This window comes from Chaetodon auriga, chromosome 2 (genome assembly GCF_051107435.1).
Source record: "Chaetodon auriga isolate fChaAug3 chromosome 2, fChaAug3.hap1, whole genome shotgun sequence".
In the NCBI taxonomy this organism is placed as follows: domain Eukaryota; kingdom Metazoa; phylum Chordata; class Actinopteri; order Chaetodontiformes; family Chaetodontidae; genus Chaetodon; species Chaetodon auriga.
This window is the reverse complement of record NC_135075.1, coordinates 6301938-6323701: the sequence shown is the minus strand read 5'-3', so window position 1 is coordinate 6323701 and position 21764 is coordinate 6301938. Positions and strand designations below refer to the sequence as shown.

Below are 21764 nucleotides of genomic sequence, written 5' to 3'. Positions count from 1 at the left end.
AATCTCACATTCAACCATTTCATTTTCCATCCTTGCCTTTGCATATTCATGCATGTTGGATTGCTTTATGTTCAACTGAAAATCATAAAATCAAGGACAGGGTATAACATTACATAGTTCAAATGTAATACTTTAAGAAAACCGTCAGTATGTCATCGGGCACTGCAATGTTTGCCACTCGAGCTGCAGATGGGCTGATTGTGAGTGAATGAATAAATGAATGACTATAGACAGTATAAAATGACATAATAACTAAAATAACATGAATGTAGCCTCCAAGATGTTGCCCACAGGGTCCTGAAGAGCCATTGTGAAGCTCAGTAACAGTTGCTAGCTGTCACTCAAAGCAGCCATGCCCATAATTATGCATAACTTTAATCCTTGATATAATTTGAACAAATGAGTTATATAAAAATTCACCCCTGTACAGCTGAACAGGGAAAATAACTACGAGACCAAGACTGTTTTTTGTACCAGCCTAATGTTTATTTCTGCTATGAAGTTAGGCATTTTAATATGGGGGTCTATGGGGACTGACTCGCTTTTGGAAGCAGCCTCAAGTGGCCATTTGAGGAAGTGCAGTTTTTGGCACTTTGCAGTGGCTTAATTTTTCAGCCCTGGAGGTCACTGTCCGTGTTTGACGGCGTAACTGAATCAGCTCGATCCTTGAATTGAAAGATATTTAGATGGTGCAAAGTGTTCTCTATGTTCAAGAAAAAAACAAGTCTCCCCTTATTCAAACGGTGCTTGACGAAACCTACAGTACAGAGCCATTTTTGCCGAACTTTTTCTCAGATGATAATTCTGACACTCCACTGGGAATCACATACCTGACGTGGCTAATGTGGAAACAGGACATCTCTAATGCTATCTGGCATTATCACTCGGGGTACTCCCTGAGCAAATAACAAAACATCACATCTCTACTTCAAACCTAAAGGCCACTGGATGCTCAGTGTGTGTGTGTGTGTGTGTGTGTGTGTGTGTGTGTGTGTGTGTGTGTGTGTGTGTCCTTGCTCCACTGTGTTCTGTAAGTTTGATCTCAGTCCGGCGAGGGAAGCATCACATTGGTAGCTGGTGCTTGCTCAACACCCTGGGCCTATCTAATCTCTGCTGCTCTGAAACATCCCATTCAATTTCTTCTGTTGATAGATGCCACTGCTCTTTGAGCCCTCCGGGAGCACATTCTTTCCCTCCCGCTTGTCTCCGACTCTTCGCCTGTGCAAGACCACTCCAGATTCATCAGGTCAGCCACCAATTGTAAACAACCGAGATCTGCTTCGCACCAATCCAAAGGTCAGGAGAAGGGCTGATAATCAACATCCAGAGACCAGTCTGTTGTCCGCGCTCGCTCCGTTTCTGTAAGCAGATGCTGATGAACACAAATGCTTGGCACACACAGGACAGGAAGGATGTTTTCATGAAAACTGAAATTCAATCACAATCGTGCTTTCCCAAGTTGGCTACTGGTTTAACAAGACCTGATATTTAACTGAGAGCTGTCGGTTACAGTTACTACAGGCGGATTCAGTCTAACAGTAGCCCTCATTAGAAGATGACTAAGAAACGCAATTCAATTTGAAGTCATCATTGCTACTTCATGTGTTTCACGCCATTTTGCAGCAACGTCTGCAGACAACCTTTGAAACAGGCACCCGTACTAATTTAACAAATCCAGACTGCAAGGGCCCAGAAAGCCATAGGGAAGGAGTATTTCCATACTGAGGAGGAGGAGGAGGAGAAAAACATGCATGACAATATACTTATTGACAGAATAACCACATAACATGGCAGCAACCATAAAATTACACCACAATAAAGCAGAATATCAAACTACCTGCAGGTGTGGTTATTCATACGTCTTGTTTTTTCACTTGCCCCACAGTATTATTCAAACAGTCACCCGAACACCTACAAGACCCTCTGGAGACCCAGAAGTCTTTTTGAGCATGGAGGACAATGATCACAGAGCTCAGACAGAACACACATTGTGGCGAAGGCGTGCTGCAGAGGAGGGTCAGCAGGCCAGAGGGGAACAGGAGGTGAGAGGAAATATAATAATGATAAACAGATTTCCAGCCACAGCTCCCATCGCCTCGTCTCTGGGGTGCCTTTCCACCTTGTCATGTCCAAAGACCTTGCATAATACCGAGCAAAGGGACAGGAGACAGCAAAAATTGTGTGTGTCAGTGTATGTGTGTGTGTGTGTGTGTTTGCGCGTGCATTTCTAATTTATTGGCCCACTGATTTGCTGATGTGTGTGAGGCCGCATGCAGCTCAGAGCACCAGCCCGGAACATCCGGGCCTTGCTTCATTAGGTGCTCACGCCCTTAAGCTGCTGACATTTCCAAACTTGTTCCCAAGTCTTTTAATTGTCGTGAAAATTGGACACAGCCACCAACGTTGAGAAGTTGAGCGGTAGATCTGGATTTGACGGCATTTCTCTTGTGTCTGATTGCCATTTACCTCACTGCTTGAATGTGGAATAGAAAAACTTGCTTAAATCTGTCCTAGACTCTATAATAAGTGATGAAGGAAACAAGACTGGACTGGTCATTGTCTTCTTTAGCAACAACAAAAAGGTCTGACTTTAAGCTAAGTCAAATTTTATTTATACAGCCCAGAATCACAAATCACAGTTTGACAATGTAGCATCGTATCGTATCCACGGTACATTGTAAACCACATGTGTGTATAAGATGTCAGAAATTGAAATACAGCTCTAATAATCAATCTAGTAAACTAAACACAGAATCCAAAAAGCTGCCATCACCTTAAAATACAAACCTATAAGAACGAGATTTTGGCTTATTTCAAATACGCACTCTCTTTTTGTCACTCGCTCCTACGACAGCACATTCACTCACATGCACTGATACACACAACATCAAATCAATTAACAGTGCACACAAATCCATTCTCACACACGAAACAAATGCCACTGATACATGTCAGCATCACTGTGGATCACACATCATAGTTTAGAATGTGTTTGAGTTTAAATCAAATAAATACTGACAGAAAGTTTTAAAGACAGTATTATTAGCTGTAGATTAGAGAAGTCATCGCCACACGTCTGTGACAGCTGCTGCTTCTGTATGCGCATTACTTTAGTACTTATGCTCAATTTAATTCAAAGAAACTAAAGAGGAGATAAATCATCTCTTAACACCTGCAATGTTTGCATGTCTTTGCTGGCAGCTACAGCATTTCATGCGTGAAACTAATTGGCAGTTTTAGAACGTAAACACTGCAAGTGTAAAGTACAGTATCTCAATTTTCAGAGACGGATTAGATGACTGTGAAATGAACTGTTAGGAATCACAAAACAAAAAAGCAGATGTTTGCATTTCCGACTGTTTGAGAGAAAGACGTTGACATTAACAACAAACAGTCGCTCTCATATATTGAGGCTATGTGCTTTTCAGCGTTCTCTGTGACACTCATGATGCCCTGAGGATAAAGCCTATTGACTTCGGTGATCCCCCGACTTTTCCTCCAGCTATTACTACTGGACTGTCTAAACATTATACCTGTCAGGCATGTTAGCATTTAGCTCAAGTGCGGCCTTACACAGCCCCTAGTGTGACAACAGGCCCTTCTTGTTTGCTTGCTAAATGGCTTAAATGGTTGATCGTGTATCAAAATGATTGCTGGTTGAAAGAAAACACTGAGTAAGTGCGCTTCCATCTCCCTGTTTTCATGTGCAGTTTCAATTTGAAAAAAATAAAAATAAAATAAAAAATGTGATGGTGAAATTCAAACAGACTTTGCAGATAAATCATGACTTAGATGAAGCATGTGACTTAAAAGTTCACTGAAGCTTCTGTTCCACTGAGGAGACAAAAATGGCTACAGACAAAAAACCATCCAATGTGTGTGGAGCGATGATGAGGCCGTAATCTGATAATCTAATTATTCCATGAAGCAAACACAAACGTAATATTTCCATCAAGCTTTCTACACTTTGTTCCATCGTTTGAGGTTTTGACAGGCACTCTTTTAATTCCCTCAGCTCATTGCACCCTCTTCTTCTACAGTGATTTCATGTCATCTGACTCGAGCGCCACCAGCCGTTTAACATGACGAACCAACTCCTCATATCTGCATAACAGTAGTGGATTAATTCTGGAATTTTGGCTAGAATTTGCAGTACAATTAGATGGAAACTTGCTGGTATTGCATTAGCACCTACATGCCCCCTGACATGCATGCTAAACAGAGGAATCACATTTAGTTTGGTGTTCCTACGTTCTCCGGATATGGATCTCTCTGGACTCCGTTCTTGTTTTTATCCTCAGGCCCAGTTTGTCCCATCTCTGGCTCAGGGGTCTGTTTCATCTCCACTTCGTCCTGGTTGTCTGTGGTTTTTTGGTTCTGCTCTTTGCCGTTTGCTAGCCCCTCTTTTTTCAGCATGTGGTAGTTGTAGATGTTCATGACAAAGAGAAACAGCCCGCCAGTTGAGATCACTGCGCCACACATGATGAAAAGGTAATCATAGTCGCCAAAGATGTCCACCAGTAACCCTGTATGGAGAAGGGCAGAAGTGTGCAAAGAAATTCTGAAATTACAAACCAAACAAGGGTCAGTTCTATCCATTTTACACCTTCACACTTGGAAATGTTGTACACAGTGACGAACAAAACAAATGTGTCACTGAATAGTGTCTTTATTTAACTCCTTATCGAGTTTGAAGGTGAAGAGCGAGAGCCCAAACTCAGATTTGGCTTATGTGTTTGTGCAAGAGAGTGAGAGTGACCACGGGCCAATTTGAGAAGAGCCATGTCGGAAATGACAGAGGGCCATAACACCCTTCCTGGCTCTCCCTGCATCTGTGGGGAGGCGATTTGGACAGCTGCTACCAAAACGAATCAGAAGGGAGGCCCATTCTCAGAGCCATAAATATCGAGGCCAATTCTCCAGAAAAGTGACAAATGTGGTTTAGATCAGATTTAAGCCTCCAGGTTTTCAGAGTCTTAACCCAACCCCACGCCAACGCCCCCCCGCACCCCCGCCCCAAGACATGGATCGATGGGCGAGTGTCCCCATCTCTCTCAGTCTGAGCATGTATGACGGTCTGTCTGTCTGTCCATCTCACTGTATTACAATCCCTCTTTTCTACTATTTTAGAGCTTTATTCAATCAGTGGAGGAGCAATTCAATATCTGACTGGTTTTTAATGTCACCTAAATTATTAGACAAGCTTTCAACAAATTCAATAAAGGGAAGAGATGTGCATCATCAGTAACAAAATATATACACTTAGTAGAAACCTAGTATATATATCACCTAAATCAGCAGCGTGTCTGGCAAACAGGTTCATCTTCTTCTCTCCAACCTTCGAGAAATCTTTGATTATGGCTGGTTTGCCTCATGAAGGCACTTTTACTGCATAGCACATTATTGTATCTTATCAAAATCTACTAACTTAAAGGGCAGTTTAATTGGAAGGTCTGCTTAAGTACACCAATTACCACCTTTATGACAAACAATGATGATAATGATGCTTGTGTGTGTGCTGCACTACGTGAGAAGGGGTCACTGCATTTCCCCCTTAAGTGCATTTATAAAGCAGAAATCTGATGACAGACACAGCAGGTCTGAGGCAAATGTGGACTGTGTAAGCTCTTTCAGTGACAGCAGCTCACACAAGTGTCCTTACGCTGCTCTGCAATGTTGCTGTTCCTCTTTTGATGTATTGTATGTGTCTTTTGCAGCTGTCATTATACGATGTCCAGGGACTGCAGTTGAATATTAACCAAGATGATTAAACTGGCACATTTAATGTGCAAGGTCCCTCTGTACCTTTAAACCAACCAATTAACCAACTCGACAAAAAAATCCAAAAATCTGGATCTGTTTCAGCCATCTCAAAGCTGGCTGAATCCTCTGATTGATAGCACTCATCTGGTGCGTGCACGCCAATGACCATCACCCTCATTAAGACAGCCCTTGATTGGCTGAGCGGTAATTAAGTCCATCTGGCATAGTCACCTCTTTTTTAATGTATTCACAGTGTAATTATGGCCCAGGTACAGGACTTCAATGACGAGAGTTTGAACTGAGCGTCATTAAACACCCAAAGCAAAAGGCTAATTACACCCACTTACCTCACTTCCTCCTAATTGGATTGACCCGCAGGTTTTGGGGAACGGTAACAAGCAGACTAGTTATGGGAGACATAACGATTGTGCCCTCTGGAGGAAAATGTTAGACGTACAGGGAAGCACTTATTTACCCCATTAAATAAGTGCCTCAGAACAGGGTCGCACCGGACAAACTGGGGGGGCCTTTAAATATCAGCTCATTAAAACTCAGATTGGAGGTGAAAGAAAAGTTTGTCGGTGGGCCCATATGCACCGCTGATTCAGTCATGTGCAGCTACAGCACTGTACGTCCTCACTGTATTTATCTAAGCCTCTCAACAGGCCTGTCTAAGTCAACTTGAAAGTTGACATATTGATTGATGCTCACGCTGGGAACTTAATAAAATGGCTTTGGCCATTTTGACAATTTGTTTACTCTGTCTGACAATTTTTAAAAGGACATCATTTACAACGCTAGCATTATGGTTGAGATGGTTACTCGTGTATAGCACACAATCATGTGTGCTATTCAGCGGATTGAAACTGCATGACACTACTCATTCCACATACTGTATGTAGTGCAAGCTTTGAGGGGGCACTGTGCGCGTCGTTCGTAATGGTTAACAAAACTCCCCACACGGGCTGAGTACAGTTGACTACACATATTTTTTAGACTACTTTTTGTCTTATGCTGTGCACATTTGACATCAAAAGCTGCTATGGCCAGAGCAACAGGTCAGTTATCAAACAGTAAGCAAGTACATTTTCCAACAATTACAAGGAAGCCTCGCTGTTTCTTAATTAGTGTGAATGCAGCAAACTTCACATCCTGCATTTGACTATGGTTTGACAAGTGGCAGTGGCAAAAAGCCTTTCTTTGAAGATCAGTAATGACAGAGACTATCTTGAGTGTAATCAACCTTAATTTATCTTTTATTGCTGTTGGGGTTTTGTGGTGATCTCCATACAGAGCACCCACAGATGGTATGTTGTTCAGGACCCTCTAAGACCAATTTGTGTATACGAAACGTCTGAAACTATGAGAAAGGTCTGGCACAGTTTTCCAGAGACCAAACTGATGTCTCCAAAATGTCTTGTGTTTTCTGACACAACACAACAAAGAAGCTACGTCAGCAGCTAGCATTACTACATTTACATTTATGTGCCTACTTTACAGCAGCTGTTACAGACTCCAACAGCGAGGCCTCGATTCAAAGTGCTTTTTTTCAACTGATTATAAATTGGCACTCAAAAAGAACTTTCCCCAACGGCTCCTTTGTCAGAGGCTTTCTCTGTCACTGTGTTCATTCTTCTGTTTTCACTGAATCAAGAGAGGAATGTTCTATAGTGAAGCTTTCACAAGTGCACTAATCTCAAAAATGGCCAGGAAGCAGAGAGGGTAAACAATATCCTTCTGATTACACAGTTATTTAGACCATGAAGGTAGCTGTCCAGCACTTCAATTTAAAGCCCTATCAGAGACAGAAGAAAGCTGCAGATATAAGTCATCACATGAAAAGGGCTTTTTCTTCTACTTGATGGGCTGGTAAGCAAAAAGCCTTCAATAATTCCACTTGCAGGTTGTTGCTGAGCAATGAATATATAAAGTGAGTCTGAACCACCACATAAATCCCCAATAACAACACATATTGAAGGCAGTCACTTAATGAAGGAATTAATATTATCTTAATTACTCAAAAGATCCATTTAAGATTAAAGATTAAACCAGAGAAGTTTGTGGCAGCCGATGATCTCATCAAGGTAAGGTGACCTCTGGAGCACCCATTGGAAATACGTGAGGGTTTTCAGAGCTGTTTTCATTACCACAGACTAAAGCTTATTTAGCTATAAAACCAGCTAAAGGGTTTGTTGTGCATGTCTGTGATATCATCTCTGCCAAGAAACACTGACTGGGAGAAACGTGCTTTGTGAGGTGAAAGGGACAGGTTCATGCTACTGTTCTGTATGACAACACAACTCATGTACTGTCAGCGCCTGATTGATGTCCATCTTTAATACATATGTCCATATATCGCTTAGAAATCACAGAAAAAAACAACTCCAGATTCATCAGGATTTTCAAGTCCTTTTTTTGTATCAAAAATAATGCCAACCTGTTTTTTAACATATTTTTAGCATTAAAAGGGGGAAAAAAAAACACAATGTTGGGGAAATATCAGAAACGCTCCTTTTCCTCTCAGTTGGTTGGGTGGGTGTGTCCCTGTCTGTGTTTGATTGACAGCAGCTGGCAGACTGTAAAGACACACTAAACAGACTTGTGCTGCAGGCTATATGTCATGGGCAGACAGTGACATGTTGTCAGTGGCGCTGAGGAGTAAGGACCACACCAGCATCTAAAAGGAGTGAAGTGACATTTGTGCTTACATGCTGTTTAATGTGTTGCAGCTGAGCAGCTAATTAGCTCTCTCGCCTGTAAGTTAGCAGTGCACTTGTCCTCTGTGAATGTTTGCTTGGAGGCTTGTTAACAAGCTAAGATGCAGGACAAGACGTGTGCTCATGTTTGTAAGTTCGAGAAGAAAGAGACTTCAGTGGGAAAGCTTAATGTCGGTTGTTGTTTAGAGTCTGTGGCTTGCAAACAGGAACTGCTAATAGCTCGTTTGAAATGGTGCCAATTTGCTATGCAGTATTCCTGATTTTGTCCAAGGGGGACCCACAGTGTCAGACTTTGAAAACCCTCGGCTAAACATTTTAATTCCAGTGTATTTCTGCTGAGAACACACTTTAATCATCCAAGGTCATGTACAAACTGTGTATTTGTGCACTGTACTCGATCAGTGTCCAGTTTGGACATCAGCGGCTTAAAACTAACTTGACCTTGATGCTTGATGCTTCTGTTGTCTGTGTGCCCAACTAGTGATTATTAAACCACCTTCAGCCCGGTGTCTACTTTTTTCTTTAACAACATTGCAACTTCCAACATTAAAGCTGCAGTAGGTAACTTGTATAAAAGTTATTTTTTGTCATATTTGCTAAAACTGTCCCTATGCCCAGACAGCGGTACATGAAACATGTAATCTGTGAAAAAAAACGGCTCCATTGGTCCCACCTACTGCTCCTACCGCGATTTGCAAGAATCCACTGCACCCGAAATAAAACAACCAATCAGAGCCAGAGGAGCATCTGAGGGAGTGTCTGACATCTGTCAATCACTACTCACAAACGCTGAGAACCGCCCCCTCCCTCCGCTCATGCTGCCGGCTGCCTCTCAGTCAAACAGCTCTGTGAGCGGCGTCAGGAGGCGAGTGAAAGCTATGGCGGAGCAACAGCCACCCGCAAAGGAGAAACTGCCCATACCGCCGCTGCCAACAACAGCATATACGGCTAAGACAACAAATAACCCTAAAGCTAATATGGTCATTGTTACAGTAACACTGTCACTTAATGACAACTGCAGACAAACATGATTCAGGTTTTCCCACCACCATTTACAGCACAGGACAGAGAGTATGCCCAAATAAGTCGTAAGCAATTGATGTTTTTTGATTGAGTCAAAACGCTAAAATATTCAGGGGGAAATGACAGGCATCCTTTATCATGCATTAAAGACCATATGTTAGATATGTAGACTGTCACCAAGTAAACCAATGGCGATGACTGGTTTACTATCAAATTATTTAAGAAATTAGATCCATCTATCTATGTTTATGGCCACATAGTTCTGTAAAAGAATCTTAATTTCAGAACTTCTCATTTTTACAGCCACAGCCTGAAGCTGCATCGCAACACCAGTAAACACCTAAACTTGCACAGTTTGTGGACGCCACTGCCTTTATTTTCTTGAGGAAATGTGATTCTGCGGCTCTTTTGATAGTACAGTATGCTAATCTAGTCAACATAAAGGATGCACACAATCCTCAGCTTCTTAGGTTTGTGTTCCAAATGTTCCATATCATTTGTCTGGAGGCCAAATCCCACAGCAGACATTTCATACAAGCCTGAGCCACGAGTACAGCCAGCTTCTTTACAGCAGTAAACAAGCGTGACCAATTACTAGTTTTTGTGGACCGCTCATGCACCCCCAAAACAAACCCACTCTAATCCTGCTCTGTCTTACAGTAATGGCGGCACATGACTATGACAGAGACAAACACACGAAGGGACAAAGAAAGAATTTCTCTTGGCTGTAATTCAGTTTGCTGTATTGTTTGCTCCAAACTGGCTATTTATTTCTGCTGTAACAATGGAGTTTCTTCCGAGTGTGTTTGTGTATGTGTGCATTATTCACTTCCTCTTGGCCCTTCTGTTGCAGAAAAGAGCAGCGTGAGACAATCTAAAGTGAGCTGAAAAGTAAATACTTGTGCCCGGGCCTGGTTTATTAGATTTAACAATCCAGATAAACATGAAAACATGAAAGCTCCTGATTTTGCAGTGAGTCAGAAGGAGTGTGGTGGTCATTGTGCACACTTACCTGCAGCAGGTGGTCCCACTAGCATGGGGAAGCATTCCATGATGGTGACCAGTCCAACAGCACTGGGGAAGCGTTCATTTCCCATCAGGTCCATCAGACATTCAAATATCAGGGCGAAGACCATGCCGAAACTCATGCCATAAAGTACTGCATAGACCACCAGGAAGGCGTAGCTCTCCATCAGCGGGCACAGTAAGTGGGTCGTGCCGTTGAAAATCATGGCAATGCTGAACAAGTACTGGATTCTGGGCCTGATCCACTTGCTGTTGGCTACCAGGCCTGTGCTAGGCCGAACAAACATGTCCACCAAGCCCATGATGGAGAGCAGATAGGCTGCAGAGTACTCATCTACGCCTTTGCTGACAGCATAGGCTTGCAGGAACATAATGGGCGAATAGGCACCAAAGATGAACAACATGTTTCCACAGAGGTAAATGACGAAGCCTCTATCCTTGAAGAAGGAGAAGTCCAAGAACTTCTTAACATTCATTAAACAGCTTTCTTTTAGCGTAGTTTTGCTGTTATTTGGCTGTTCCTCAGCTTTTGTCCGCAGAGCAGAAGAGGATGGCTTACAAGGCACACTAACAGGTCTCATCAGGGCCCCAGCAACACAACAATTGAGCATCAGACCCCCGAGGATCAGGAGACTTCCTCTCCAGCCAAAGCTGTCCAGCAGATATTGATTGACAGGGGCCATGACACTTTGAAACACTGGACTCCCAGCCATGGCTAATCCGTTGGCTAAAGGACGCTTGACCAGGAAATACTTGCTGATGATGGTGAGAGATGCGTTGAGGTTAAAGGAGAGTCCACAACCTGTGTGCAGACAGAAAATGGTCACATATCAAAAATCCTCTGTAAGAAAACCTTCCTCAAGCTAAACTCCAAAGGGTACTCGCTAAATTAAATCAAGACTGATTCTGCTTGCTGCTCATTAAGGTTCCATCTCATTTCACTTTCACTGGCTAAAATCTCATTACAGAATGCTGGAATTATTTCAGAAATAATTTCTCCATTTAAGTAGAAATAAATTAGAGAGCCTGGGTAATACATTCACTCGCTTGCCTTTTTACTCAAAAATTCAATTTAATAGCACCTTATTTTCCATGAAGATGAAGAGCTACAGGTAGATAGTTAGGGTGCTATATTCTCCCTGTCCAATGTCAATTTAATCGTCTTCTCTGGCCCCAGGATGAAGCTCGAGGAAAAAGGTTTTTGTTTTTGTGTGAAAATATCACAGTGGGTGCAAGCAGAGGATTACCATATGAAGGTTTATAGAAATAAATGTGTGTATCTTGTTATATACAACACTGAAATGAATTATGGTCTTTCATTACTCTGAGTTTGATAGAATTAACAAAAACACTAATGCTATTGTAAATAAAGGTTACAGAACAATCCACTGCAAACACTGATACTGTGTGTGTCTTAGTAGATTGGTGAGGGTCAAGACAATATTCCAGATTTCTCAACATCTTAGGAAACCTTGTCATCTGAACATCAAGAGTCAAAAAGTGTATTCTTATAGTGTATCTGGCAAATACTTTCAGAATTAGGAAGCCATGAAGGGATATTAAAACAAGTTAAAGGAATACAAACATAATGAAATTAGCTTTAGGTTGACTTGTGACTGAATCTGACATTTGGTTGAACTTACACTAATTTACCCACACAAATACTCCACTGTTGTTCCACCTTATCTCGCCCAGAATCAATACATGGTATAAAGTCCATCAACAATCCAAACGCAGCCAGTCGATGTAGACATGTGGACAATAAACACCTAAAACTTTTGCTCAGCTTTTCTGTTGTCCATTCAACTGTCAGCTGTCTTATCTGTATGTTGTGCATGTTTTCTCACAATCCTTGTCACTGCTAACCTGCAAGGCATGACACGACCTGCGACCCACCCCCATTCAGACGCGCATGACCAAGCCAGGTATTGCCACCTGGGATTTAAAAAACAATGAAACTGCCTCATATTTCACAGCCACTCAGATAAACCATATGTGTGGGCTTTACAAAGGAATACCCCCAACCCCAGTCCCTTTAGCACTGCACAGCTGATCTGACTTTTTACCATTTCAACGGCCACTGTCACTATTCCAACTGTTTTGCCCTACACAGACTATATATTGAACAACACATAATCAAAACCTGAACCAGATCCAGAAAAACCAATGTACTGACCTCTAGGCCTCATAGGAATCCACAACAGTTTTTCTGCAATCTCGTGTAATGAAAACAAAGCTGACTTGGATAGTTCATGCCTACTTCCTTAAGAGCTGAGAGGGACATAAGGCGATCATTTCAATTTGAAAGCCTGGCTGGGAGTTGCATATACAAGGATAAGTACTTACTTACTTAGAAGAAACTCACTGAGTCTGGGGTGTTTTTCAACTAAATGGTTCTATTTCAGTGTGTGTATTCGTGTATGCGTGTGTGTAAGCATATGTCTGCATGTCTGCTAGATGGAACTGTCCGATGCCCATGTATCAGTGTGCCAGGTCACAGGGGAGCAGAGCAGGGCACACTCATGCCCCCTGGCACCGCACATGGCCCAGCCACTTGCTGGGCCTATTAATCCTTCACAGCAGTCCTTGGCAGGGTAATGAGCCTCGCAGGTTGGCAGGGAGCCCCCATGTGACAACCATGATGGGAGCCTACGGGAGAGTGCAGAGGGCCACGGAAGACCGTGCTCTCTGGGATCAGGGACGGTTTTGTCTTAATTACTGTCCTAGTCCTGGTCCCCTTGGTGGTCTAACTGCACCCCGGGAGGTGGGGCAGATGCCCAGGGCCCTGACAAACTGCATGGCAGTGGAGTCAAGGGAAGCAGATCTGGCAACCCAGAGACTCTGATGGGATGTGAAAAGATGCAGACTTTCTCTACCTCTGAGATGTTTAACCAGGGCTGATGGGAATGGTGAGCAAAGATGTCCACAAGTCTAGGATCCATATCATGAAATTAGCTGGCTGATTCGCTTATTTTTAAACACACACGCACTTTGTCTTAGTTTTGGTTGTGATCAACTAATTGACATAAGTATTTCCTAGGCTGGTACACAAGTAGTAAAATCTATCTATCAGCATGGCTAAAGCTTTTCAAGCAGCGGTATCACAAGATATTGTAAAGAAAGGACAGTATATAAAAAATATCTCCATATTGTACCTGCAATGACGCCAATGCAAAGGTAGAGGAAAATGATGGAGTTCCCAACAGAAGCAGTTGCCATAGATACCGCACACATCACTCCACCCAGCATGGCTATTGGCCGGCTTCCGAAGCGACCGACCAACACACTGCTCACTGGTCCTGCAAAGAGGAGGAGGAAGACAAAGAGAAAGATGGAGAGAGCACTTCAGAATGATCATGTTACAACTCAATACAGTTACTAATTAACTTACCTGCTCCCAGTGATCAAGGGTTCACAAAGCTGCATCAGTTCTCACTCTAGGTCTAAACCAAGGGCAAAAAGGGCATCACAGTGATGGAACACCTCCACACTTTTGCGTCCACTGCAAAGAAACTTAGCGACTCATTATGCCCTCCCCTGTTAATGTCAAATAGTGCGCTCAGTGATCAATCAACAATTAAACAGCCTTTTATATGCTGTCACTCTTCCCCTCATTCATAACCTTGCCTGAAAGACTGACATTGCAGCACCAGTCCTTCTGCAGCAGGCCATAATAACAATTTGTTTCTTCTCCTTGCTTTTAAGACCAATCGTTTGAATATATATTCATTTTACTCAGTTCATACAGAAAATTGGGAAGAGCATCAATCAAACTAATGTATGGGCTGACATGATTGCTGAAACATGCTGCAGCTTTTCAAGGCAGTGGTGGGAAGAGACTCTGTCAATGGTGATAATTGAAAAGAGCCCAGTGAGCAGTAAGAGGATTACACACCTACTGTCTTCAAGAGCATGTTTACCATGGCTGATGATTAATTTCTCAGTGCATGAGGGGGAAAAAAAATTAATACTAAAAGGGAAGTATGCTGTCTTAAACTGAATCTCTGTGAACAAAGGCAGGTTCTGAATTCCTTCAAATGTGGACATATTTGTATATTTATGAGTCATGAAGGATTTGTATGACCACAGTCTTTATATCGTTCTCTTAATTAAATGTTTTCATGTGTGGATTGTGCTGCAGTGATGCCAAAAAAAAAAAAAAATCATATAATCCATAATTATTTTATCTAAACATGTTTTTCTAGAAAACCGTCTTCTCTCCTGTAGAAAACAATCAACGCAGCATGTTTTTTTGGCCAGCTGGAGGTTGGAACTCTGCAACAAGCTGACTGTCACACACATTTCACATATTATGGCTGTATAAAGTTAACATGGCTAAGTGGTTGCAAACAGTTGCATATTTATACATCTAGCAGACATGGAGCAGCACTGGATTTGTTTGTGGTCTCATTTCTGTCTGCCTGACAAATGTACAGGAAGTTCAATAGTCACTCTTCTTACAGCTCTGTTTTGGTCTCCACCAACCCCTGAGAAATACACCCTTGTCTTTGGTTGCTAAATTCTCATCCACAGTATGTTCACCGGCTAGTGCTAATGTTGCCTGTGTGTCAATTGGTGTTAGACAGGTAGCACAGACTGAGATAACAGTGAATCCTGACGATTTAGAGGCTGGAACCAGGAAAAAAAAATATTTTCTGTTGATCAACTTATCAATTTATTGGCTAATGGTTTGAGCTCTACAGTAAAGAGAGGTTTGAGAGGAGAATAAAGTAGCACCATTTTTCTTTAGCTTACTTTGAGTAAGGACTCACTGACTGAGTTCATGCATTAATATCACAACTGACATTTCAAAAACATCTTTAAAAATGTCCTCGTTGGTCTGTTTTTCTCATGAACTGTGCTCGACAACAACACATTAAGGCCTCTATGCGTATACACATAAACCTGCATATATAAAATGAGTCAAATGTAATCGCAACTGAGTCCAAATGAAGATTCCCGTCATTTTTTTTATCTTCGGTCTGAGCTGTACAGAATTGTCCTCAACAACTGTATCTGCTGTAGCACTGTAACTACACTGCATGAAATAAAAATATCCATCCCGCTGTTTATACAGTTAACCAGGTGCCTGCAGGGGTCAAAGATAGATCATCTTTCTCTCTGTAGCTGTGTCACAATAGGGCATCTCCCGCACTACCACCATTTCTACTTCCATTATAACTTTATCATTCGGACTCCTTGAGTCAGAGGTTCTCTGAAAAGGCTGTCACGTCTCTCCCATGGGGACCTGGTGTCAGACCCCAGTGTGCTGAACCTTCCTCTGATATATTCCCCCTGTCTCTCTCCTCCACTGGGTGACATTGCTGAAGCCTTGCCAAGGACAATATGATAAAGCCCTGTGCCTGAGCTACAGTGGAGGGGAATATTTCACCAGTTAGGCCTCTCTGAATTGAGTGCAGGTGAGCCACACACCCTGTTTTCCTGTAACCTTGAAAAAAGCTACTGATAAATTCGTGCAAGGCCTCATCAAGACTTTTATTTTCTCACATTTTGTGTCATCTGATCTCAGTAACCAGATATCTGCATATTAATGCAGAATTTGTGGGCAAGGGACACGTTTTTGGTATTCTGGTATCAGTTTTTAGTCTGATCACTGGAAGTAAATCTGAGAGGAGAAAAGTGTCACACACTCATAAGCTCATATGCATTTCTTTAATCCAAGTTTTGGCCCGCAGGCTTTCTTCAAGATCCACGATCCTAGTCAGACCCAGACACTGGTATGTTAAATAGGCCACACCCTAGTAACTCATCTGACGGTGATTAGCTAATCATGGTCTGCCATCAGGGTGGGAGACATCATCAGGAGGCCTTCAGCCAATCAGAAATTCTTTTTAAAAACAACACAGTGACAGGAGCGACTGCCAATCACATTGACTATGACTCATACTAGAGATTTAAATATTCCACACCATTTGGTTCAGTTTCTTACAAAATGTTAAAAATACATAAATTTTAATAGATCAACAGAACAAGTTATACATCAGCTCTAAATGAACATCATAAACATTTTCATCTAAATACCTACCTATTAGTGTGACATGAAATAATTCCTTTTATAGGGATCTCTTTACCTGCTGCAGCAGTCAGTATAATTGCACTGACTACAACCACCGCAGCAGTCTCTGCCCTCAGGAATAGGTGTTTAAAGTAGCTTGAACTAATACTAATTGAGGTGAAGGTAAATATGAACATATCACATGATGTCACATGATATGAGTTCACTCATGTCCCTGTCAAAATCATCAGTTTTCTGCCTGCCGACTGAAAGGAAGATTTTTTTTAAAACTAAGGGATGATCAGAGTCTGTCCTCGATGACAAGAGTGTATAAAATTAATAATCTTAATAAATAATAGAATATCTTCAAATAAGACCATATGGAGGTTAGAGGTGGGAAGGAACTACCCACCTGCACTCCACATTTCTGAATAGAAAAAGTATTTTAGAACATCCAAATCAGCTGAGCTAATTCCAAAGGAAAGCTGCTTTACAGACCTTCAGGGCCTCAACACTTCCATCGGATGTACAGACAGCATGTACATCAAAGGACACTAAATAAAGCTCCTCCTCATCAGAGAGGCTCAGTGGATTCTATGACGTTTACTGTGTGCCCTGTGTCCTTTGTGAAGGAAGGGGAGGTTCTCAGCTAATCGTGAAACAAATGACAACAATGACCAAATGAGAGGTAAGAGAACCAGTGCTGGCAACAGTGCGTCAGCATGCCAGCATGTTTTTCAGAAATTTCGCCTTTCTGTTACAGATTCTCCATGGCTGACATTCTCAAGAGTCTGTGTTGGGTCCCCTGAAAGTTCAGTGTTCAAAAAAACTCCCACATGAGAGTAGATGTTCACTAACATAGTCCACTTCATTCAGACCACAGTAGCACGCCCTTTGTCTACTTGTTAAATGACAATAGAGTCATTTGACTTTAAGTTCTTAAGGGCAGACATCTGATCACTGGTTAGATTTTTGTAAGATATACGATCCTGTTTATTTCTTTTCATCTTCTTCTTCTGGTCAAGTTGAAAAATTCTGTTGAGCTTATGTTTCTGAAAGACTGAAGCAGGTCTACTTCTCTAATATCAAAGTCTCTGATGTGGTTAGTAGGCACTAAAGGAAGTCCTTTGTTTAACACAGAGAGATGAGATTCATTTAAAGACTCACGAGACAGACTAAAGACCCGGGAGCAGGTCGTTTCCATGTCTTAATGTCCAGAAGGGAACACTATTGGATTCACTGTCTGAGAACACTGTCACCTTATGGACTGAATATAGATGAAGACCTGAAGTGTTTCCTCTAATCTGCTTGTTAGATGTTTTGATAAAAGTGCTTATGATGTTCATTCAGAGCTGAGGTTTCACTTCTTTTGTTGATCTATTTGAATCTATTAAAACTGAATGTATTTTCAACATTTTGTATGATTCTTAACCGAAACATTGTGCAAAATATTCACACCTGAGGTATGAGTCTTAGTGTCATTTCAATGTGATTGGCTGGAGCTCCTGCCACTGTGTTGTTTTTTAAAAGAAATTCTGATTGGCTGAAGACCTCTTGACGACCCTGATGGTGGACCATGATTATCTAATCCCCATCAGATGTGATGCTAAGGTGTGGCCTGTTTAACATACCGGTGCCTGGCTCTAACTATGATTGTGAAGAAGGTCTGAGGGCCCAAACATCATCTGAATAAAAGAAATGCTTATCGAGCCAGAGAGCGCGACACTTCTTTTCTACTCTCTTGCTAATCGGACTGTTAACAATGTAAGAGGAAGTCTCGGCCCAGATATCCATTACCCAAAAGTTATTTCTGGTTTCTTAGATTTTTTTCCGTGTGACATAAGCCCTGGTGTAATCACTCAGTCGGGCCCCACACCCCAACGCATGCAGGTATTTACTCATACATCACACAAACGTTTCATTCTGCTAAAATTAGGGTTGAAATGCTGCAAAAATCCAACTGCTGAAGCATGAACAGCATGAAGTATTTTGTAGCCTACTGCACTTAGAAATCCAAAACGTTTTTTTTTTTTTCCAAGACAGTCATGGCATATAACCAAACACCGTGAAGGATTCTGATGTGGAGAAGGCAGGAACACAGCTGATAACTCTCAGTCACCATCAGGGAAACTAAACTCAGCTGGGAGCCACTGTGGATCCTGACTGCTGGTGAGACAAATCAAGCATCTGCTGTGGTCTGTTTGACAATGGGGCTCTTCCTCTGCAGACACAGAGAGGAGTAAGGCTCAGCCTCACTCCTTATTGGCTCCAAATTATTATTTCTTTTTTTTGCCAGAAGCCCATTCAATGTTTTTGCAGGAGCCCTCTGTGTTGGCACTCTGTTGTTGCGTCAGCCGTTGAGACCCATTGAAATAAATGAGGAGGCTATGTTTCTTCAAGCCGTGCTGTTGTCTATTTGAACACAGCCTTAAGGGGTCACAAGATTCTTCTGGTCACAAGACCATTGACAGGATAGGGAAGAAGATGAAAAGCATCTCTACTACACAAAACTATCTTTTTTCCAGACCTTTGTAGAATCTTAACGTTTGTCCTTAAAAAACAGCAAAGGACTGAACCTCTTGATAAGAAACTGTTAAATATCCTGACAAGGCAACGTCACTGTCTGGTTCTACTTAACTAAGGAGGGTCAAAAGTCAAAAAAGTTGGCAATCACTTTGCATGAAGTAGTGCCTGGACTGTGACTGCGCTGTTAACACTGTTACAGTGTTGGCGATGTTACTGTAAAAATCGCCTTCAAAACTCTTTCGAGTCATAGATCCTTTAACATGAAATTACTTACATACACTCTGAGTGCTGAAGAGGAAAAAGTGGAACCACCACACTACAAATGACTCAAATGAGTAAACAGTGTCAGTCAGTGTCAACTGTAAAATTTGAGTCAGGTGAGTAATAAATGCTAACATCATTCCTCTTATTAGGCAGCTTGAAATCATTTCAGTGTGTGCAGTAACTCATGTGAGGTCAATTTGTCGATTATCTATCTGGTCAAAATGAGTGCACACCGCAACACCAAACAACTTTTCATTTGCTAGAACACCACGATGTCAACTGATGGGTAAATGCACAGCACTTGACTACTTATCCCCTCCAGTGCAGGCGTGTGCATGCTACAGTTAAGCTTTAGTCTGTTTGCCTCCTGCAACTTTAAACAGAAGATGTGAGAGGATTCAAAGAGCGTTTGATCAGGAGACCATTATCAGGGCGAGTTCTTGGAGGTGAACTTGGTGTGTCAGAGCCCTGTAAGAGAACAAAAGCAATCCAAAAAGAGAACGAAGACCAAGAGAAAAAATAAAAAGAACAGCTCACTCTGGTTAACCTACAGGCTATTATATGGGATCCCATACAAATGCTAGTCATGTAAGAGTATTGATTTAAAGGTGTTGACTACAGAACCTGTGATGGCCTGAAGGTATGTGACCTCACATTTCACTGAATTCCAAACAGCTCTGTTGCAACACTGGTTTTAAAGTCAATGCATTTATGGTAACCAGGTGGCTTATTGACAGTGTATATCTGCCGATGTTAGCTGATCACAGATATACTGTATCTGTGTGAGTTTGTCCACCGCAGAGAACTGTTGTCAAATGTCACACTCGGTGCATGTAGGCCACAATGCTTTAAGAAATATTTCGATTTAACCAGACAAGTAGTTTGAACTGCGCTCACCACAAGCGCACTTGTTTGTTAGAAACTGCACTGAACGGCGTATTGCTGCATCAGGAAATTGAACAAATTTGTCTGTGTGGTTGAAAATTGGCTCAGCTGAAAATCATTATATTTGGAGGGAAACTGAAAAAATTTTAAATGATCATGATGGTGATCAATGTACTGAACAGCAAGCTAGTGACTGCTGGAATCTAGACCCCTCAACGTTAGCAGCCAGGCTGTAACCTGTGCGTGGCCTCTCTCTGTCTCTGTACTTTCATGTCATTCCCACTATTATTTCAAACCTTTTTTCTCATTTTGAGTTTTCTTTTGGCAAAAGGCAGGTGAGTTCTTAAAGGCGCCCTGTGGACTTTTTTTTGCAAACAAACACAAGTATTTTAAATCCAGAAGCGTTTCCATCCATGTTTTCTATCTTGTAGTCTTCTTCTTCCCTGCCTTTGCTGGTGCATTGCAGCATATCTGCCTGATGATCAGTGGATGAGCATGATGCAGGATTGTGTACCGCATCACTCGCATGCGTGCGTCCTTGCACACAAGATAAACAAAACGGGGGCCCCGCTCATCGCAGAGCGGCTCCATAGCGCTACGGGAAGTCTTAAACTCCACAGGACACCTTTAGGTTCTCCTTGAACACACAAGAGATTCACTGGTAAGGCAACTGCGAACTGCAGTGCATCTAAACTTGACCTTGAGCCAATCTGCATATATATGTGGTTACCAGACACTGGGTGTGAATAGGGCCTGAACTAAAAAGCACACGTCTATAACCCAGACATCCCGCAGGGGGGGAGTTTTAGGGAGAGCGTCAAAGGAGAGGGCTCCGCTTTAAATGTAAATTGAGAATATCACGTGACCCAAGATTCTTTTTTTTTTTTGTTAAGTTGCTAAGCTATTTCCAAGCTCAATAATGAACTTACAGTACTGACACTCAATGTAATCACCAAAATGAAGGACATAAGAAGCTTTTCCCGGCCTGCAGCAGGAAAGCATTGTAGGCCTGCTTAACAAAGGACGACACCAAGCATTATGCAAAGACTGAGAACATCCCCTTTCAACAACAAATTTAACAAGCAAGCTATTGAAGACGCACATTCCTCAACGAGACATTTAGCAGCTTAAAGGCAAAGGCAACTTCCAGATAAGCCTGCCTTTTTCTAATAATAAGAAGAAGCCGATCTGTGAAAGATCCAGCGGTGTTTATTTGTTCACAGGGGTGCTACAGATAATAGTGCTTCATTTGCCATGTGAGGAGACTGATGCAACAAATACTGATTGGATCAACTCACCGCCTGCATACATGGAAGCTAGCATGATAGAGGAAATCCATGCGACTTCACTGGTGCTGGACTCTAACTGCTCCTGGATCTCGCTGAAGAAAATGGACAGGACTTTGGAAGTGGAGTAGGCAAATCCAATGGAAATGTGGGCCCCAAAGACCACTACCCACCCCCAACCACCATCCCGGGGCTTGTAGTCCAACTCATCTGCAGGAGCTGGGGACATGTTCCTGTTTAAAGAGTGGAATATGTAGG

The 21764-nt window shown here is 42.1% G+C and overlaps 1 protein-coding gene across 1 annotated transcript; it reads right to left on the bottom strand.

The window, feature by feature from the left end:
• Positions 1-4151: 4151 nt before the first annotated feature.
• LOC143331980 (monocarboxylate transporter 2-like) lies at positions 4152-21735 on the bottom strand. The gene is made up of 4 exons (XM_076749171.1): positions 21519-21735; positions 13685-13828; positions 10516-11331; positions 4152-4526 (listed from the first exon to the last, which is right to left on the bottom strand). Exons 1-4 carry the CDS (start codon positions 21733-21735, stop codon positions 4234-4236), a joined length of 1470 nt encoding a protein of 489 aa, XP_076605286.1. The 3' UTR covers positions 4152-4233.
• Positions 21736-21764: the final 29 nt, after the last annotated feature.

What these genes read in the sequence shown, in the direction of transcription:
- LOC143331980 (XM_076749171.1), bottom strand. Translation starts at nt 21,735, where the DNA reads ATGTCCCCAGCTCCTGCAGATGAGTTGGACTACAAGCCCCGGGATGGT. An exon ending in AGCTTCCATGTATGCAGGCG is followed by an intron (nt 13,829 to 21,518) that starts GTGAGTTGATCC and finishes TCCTCTTTGCAG; the next exon opens with GACCAGTGAGCAGTGTGTTG. An exon ending in AGTGGGACCACCTGCTGCAG is followed by an intron (nt 4,527 to 10,515) that starts GTAAGTGTGCAC and finishes TTCTCCATACAG; the next exon opens with GGTTACTGGTGGACATCTTT.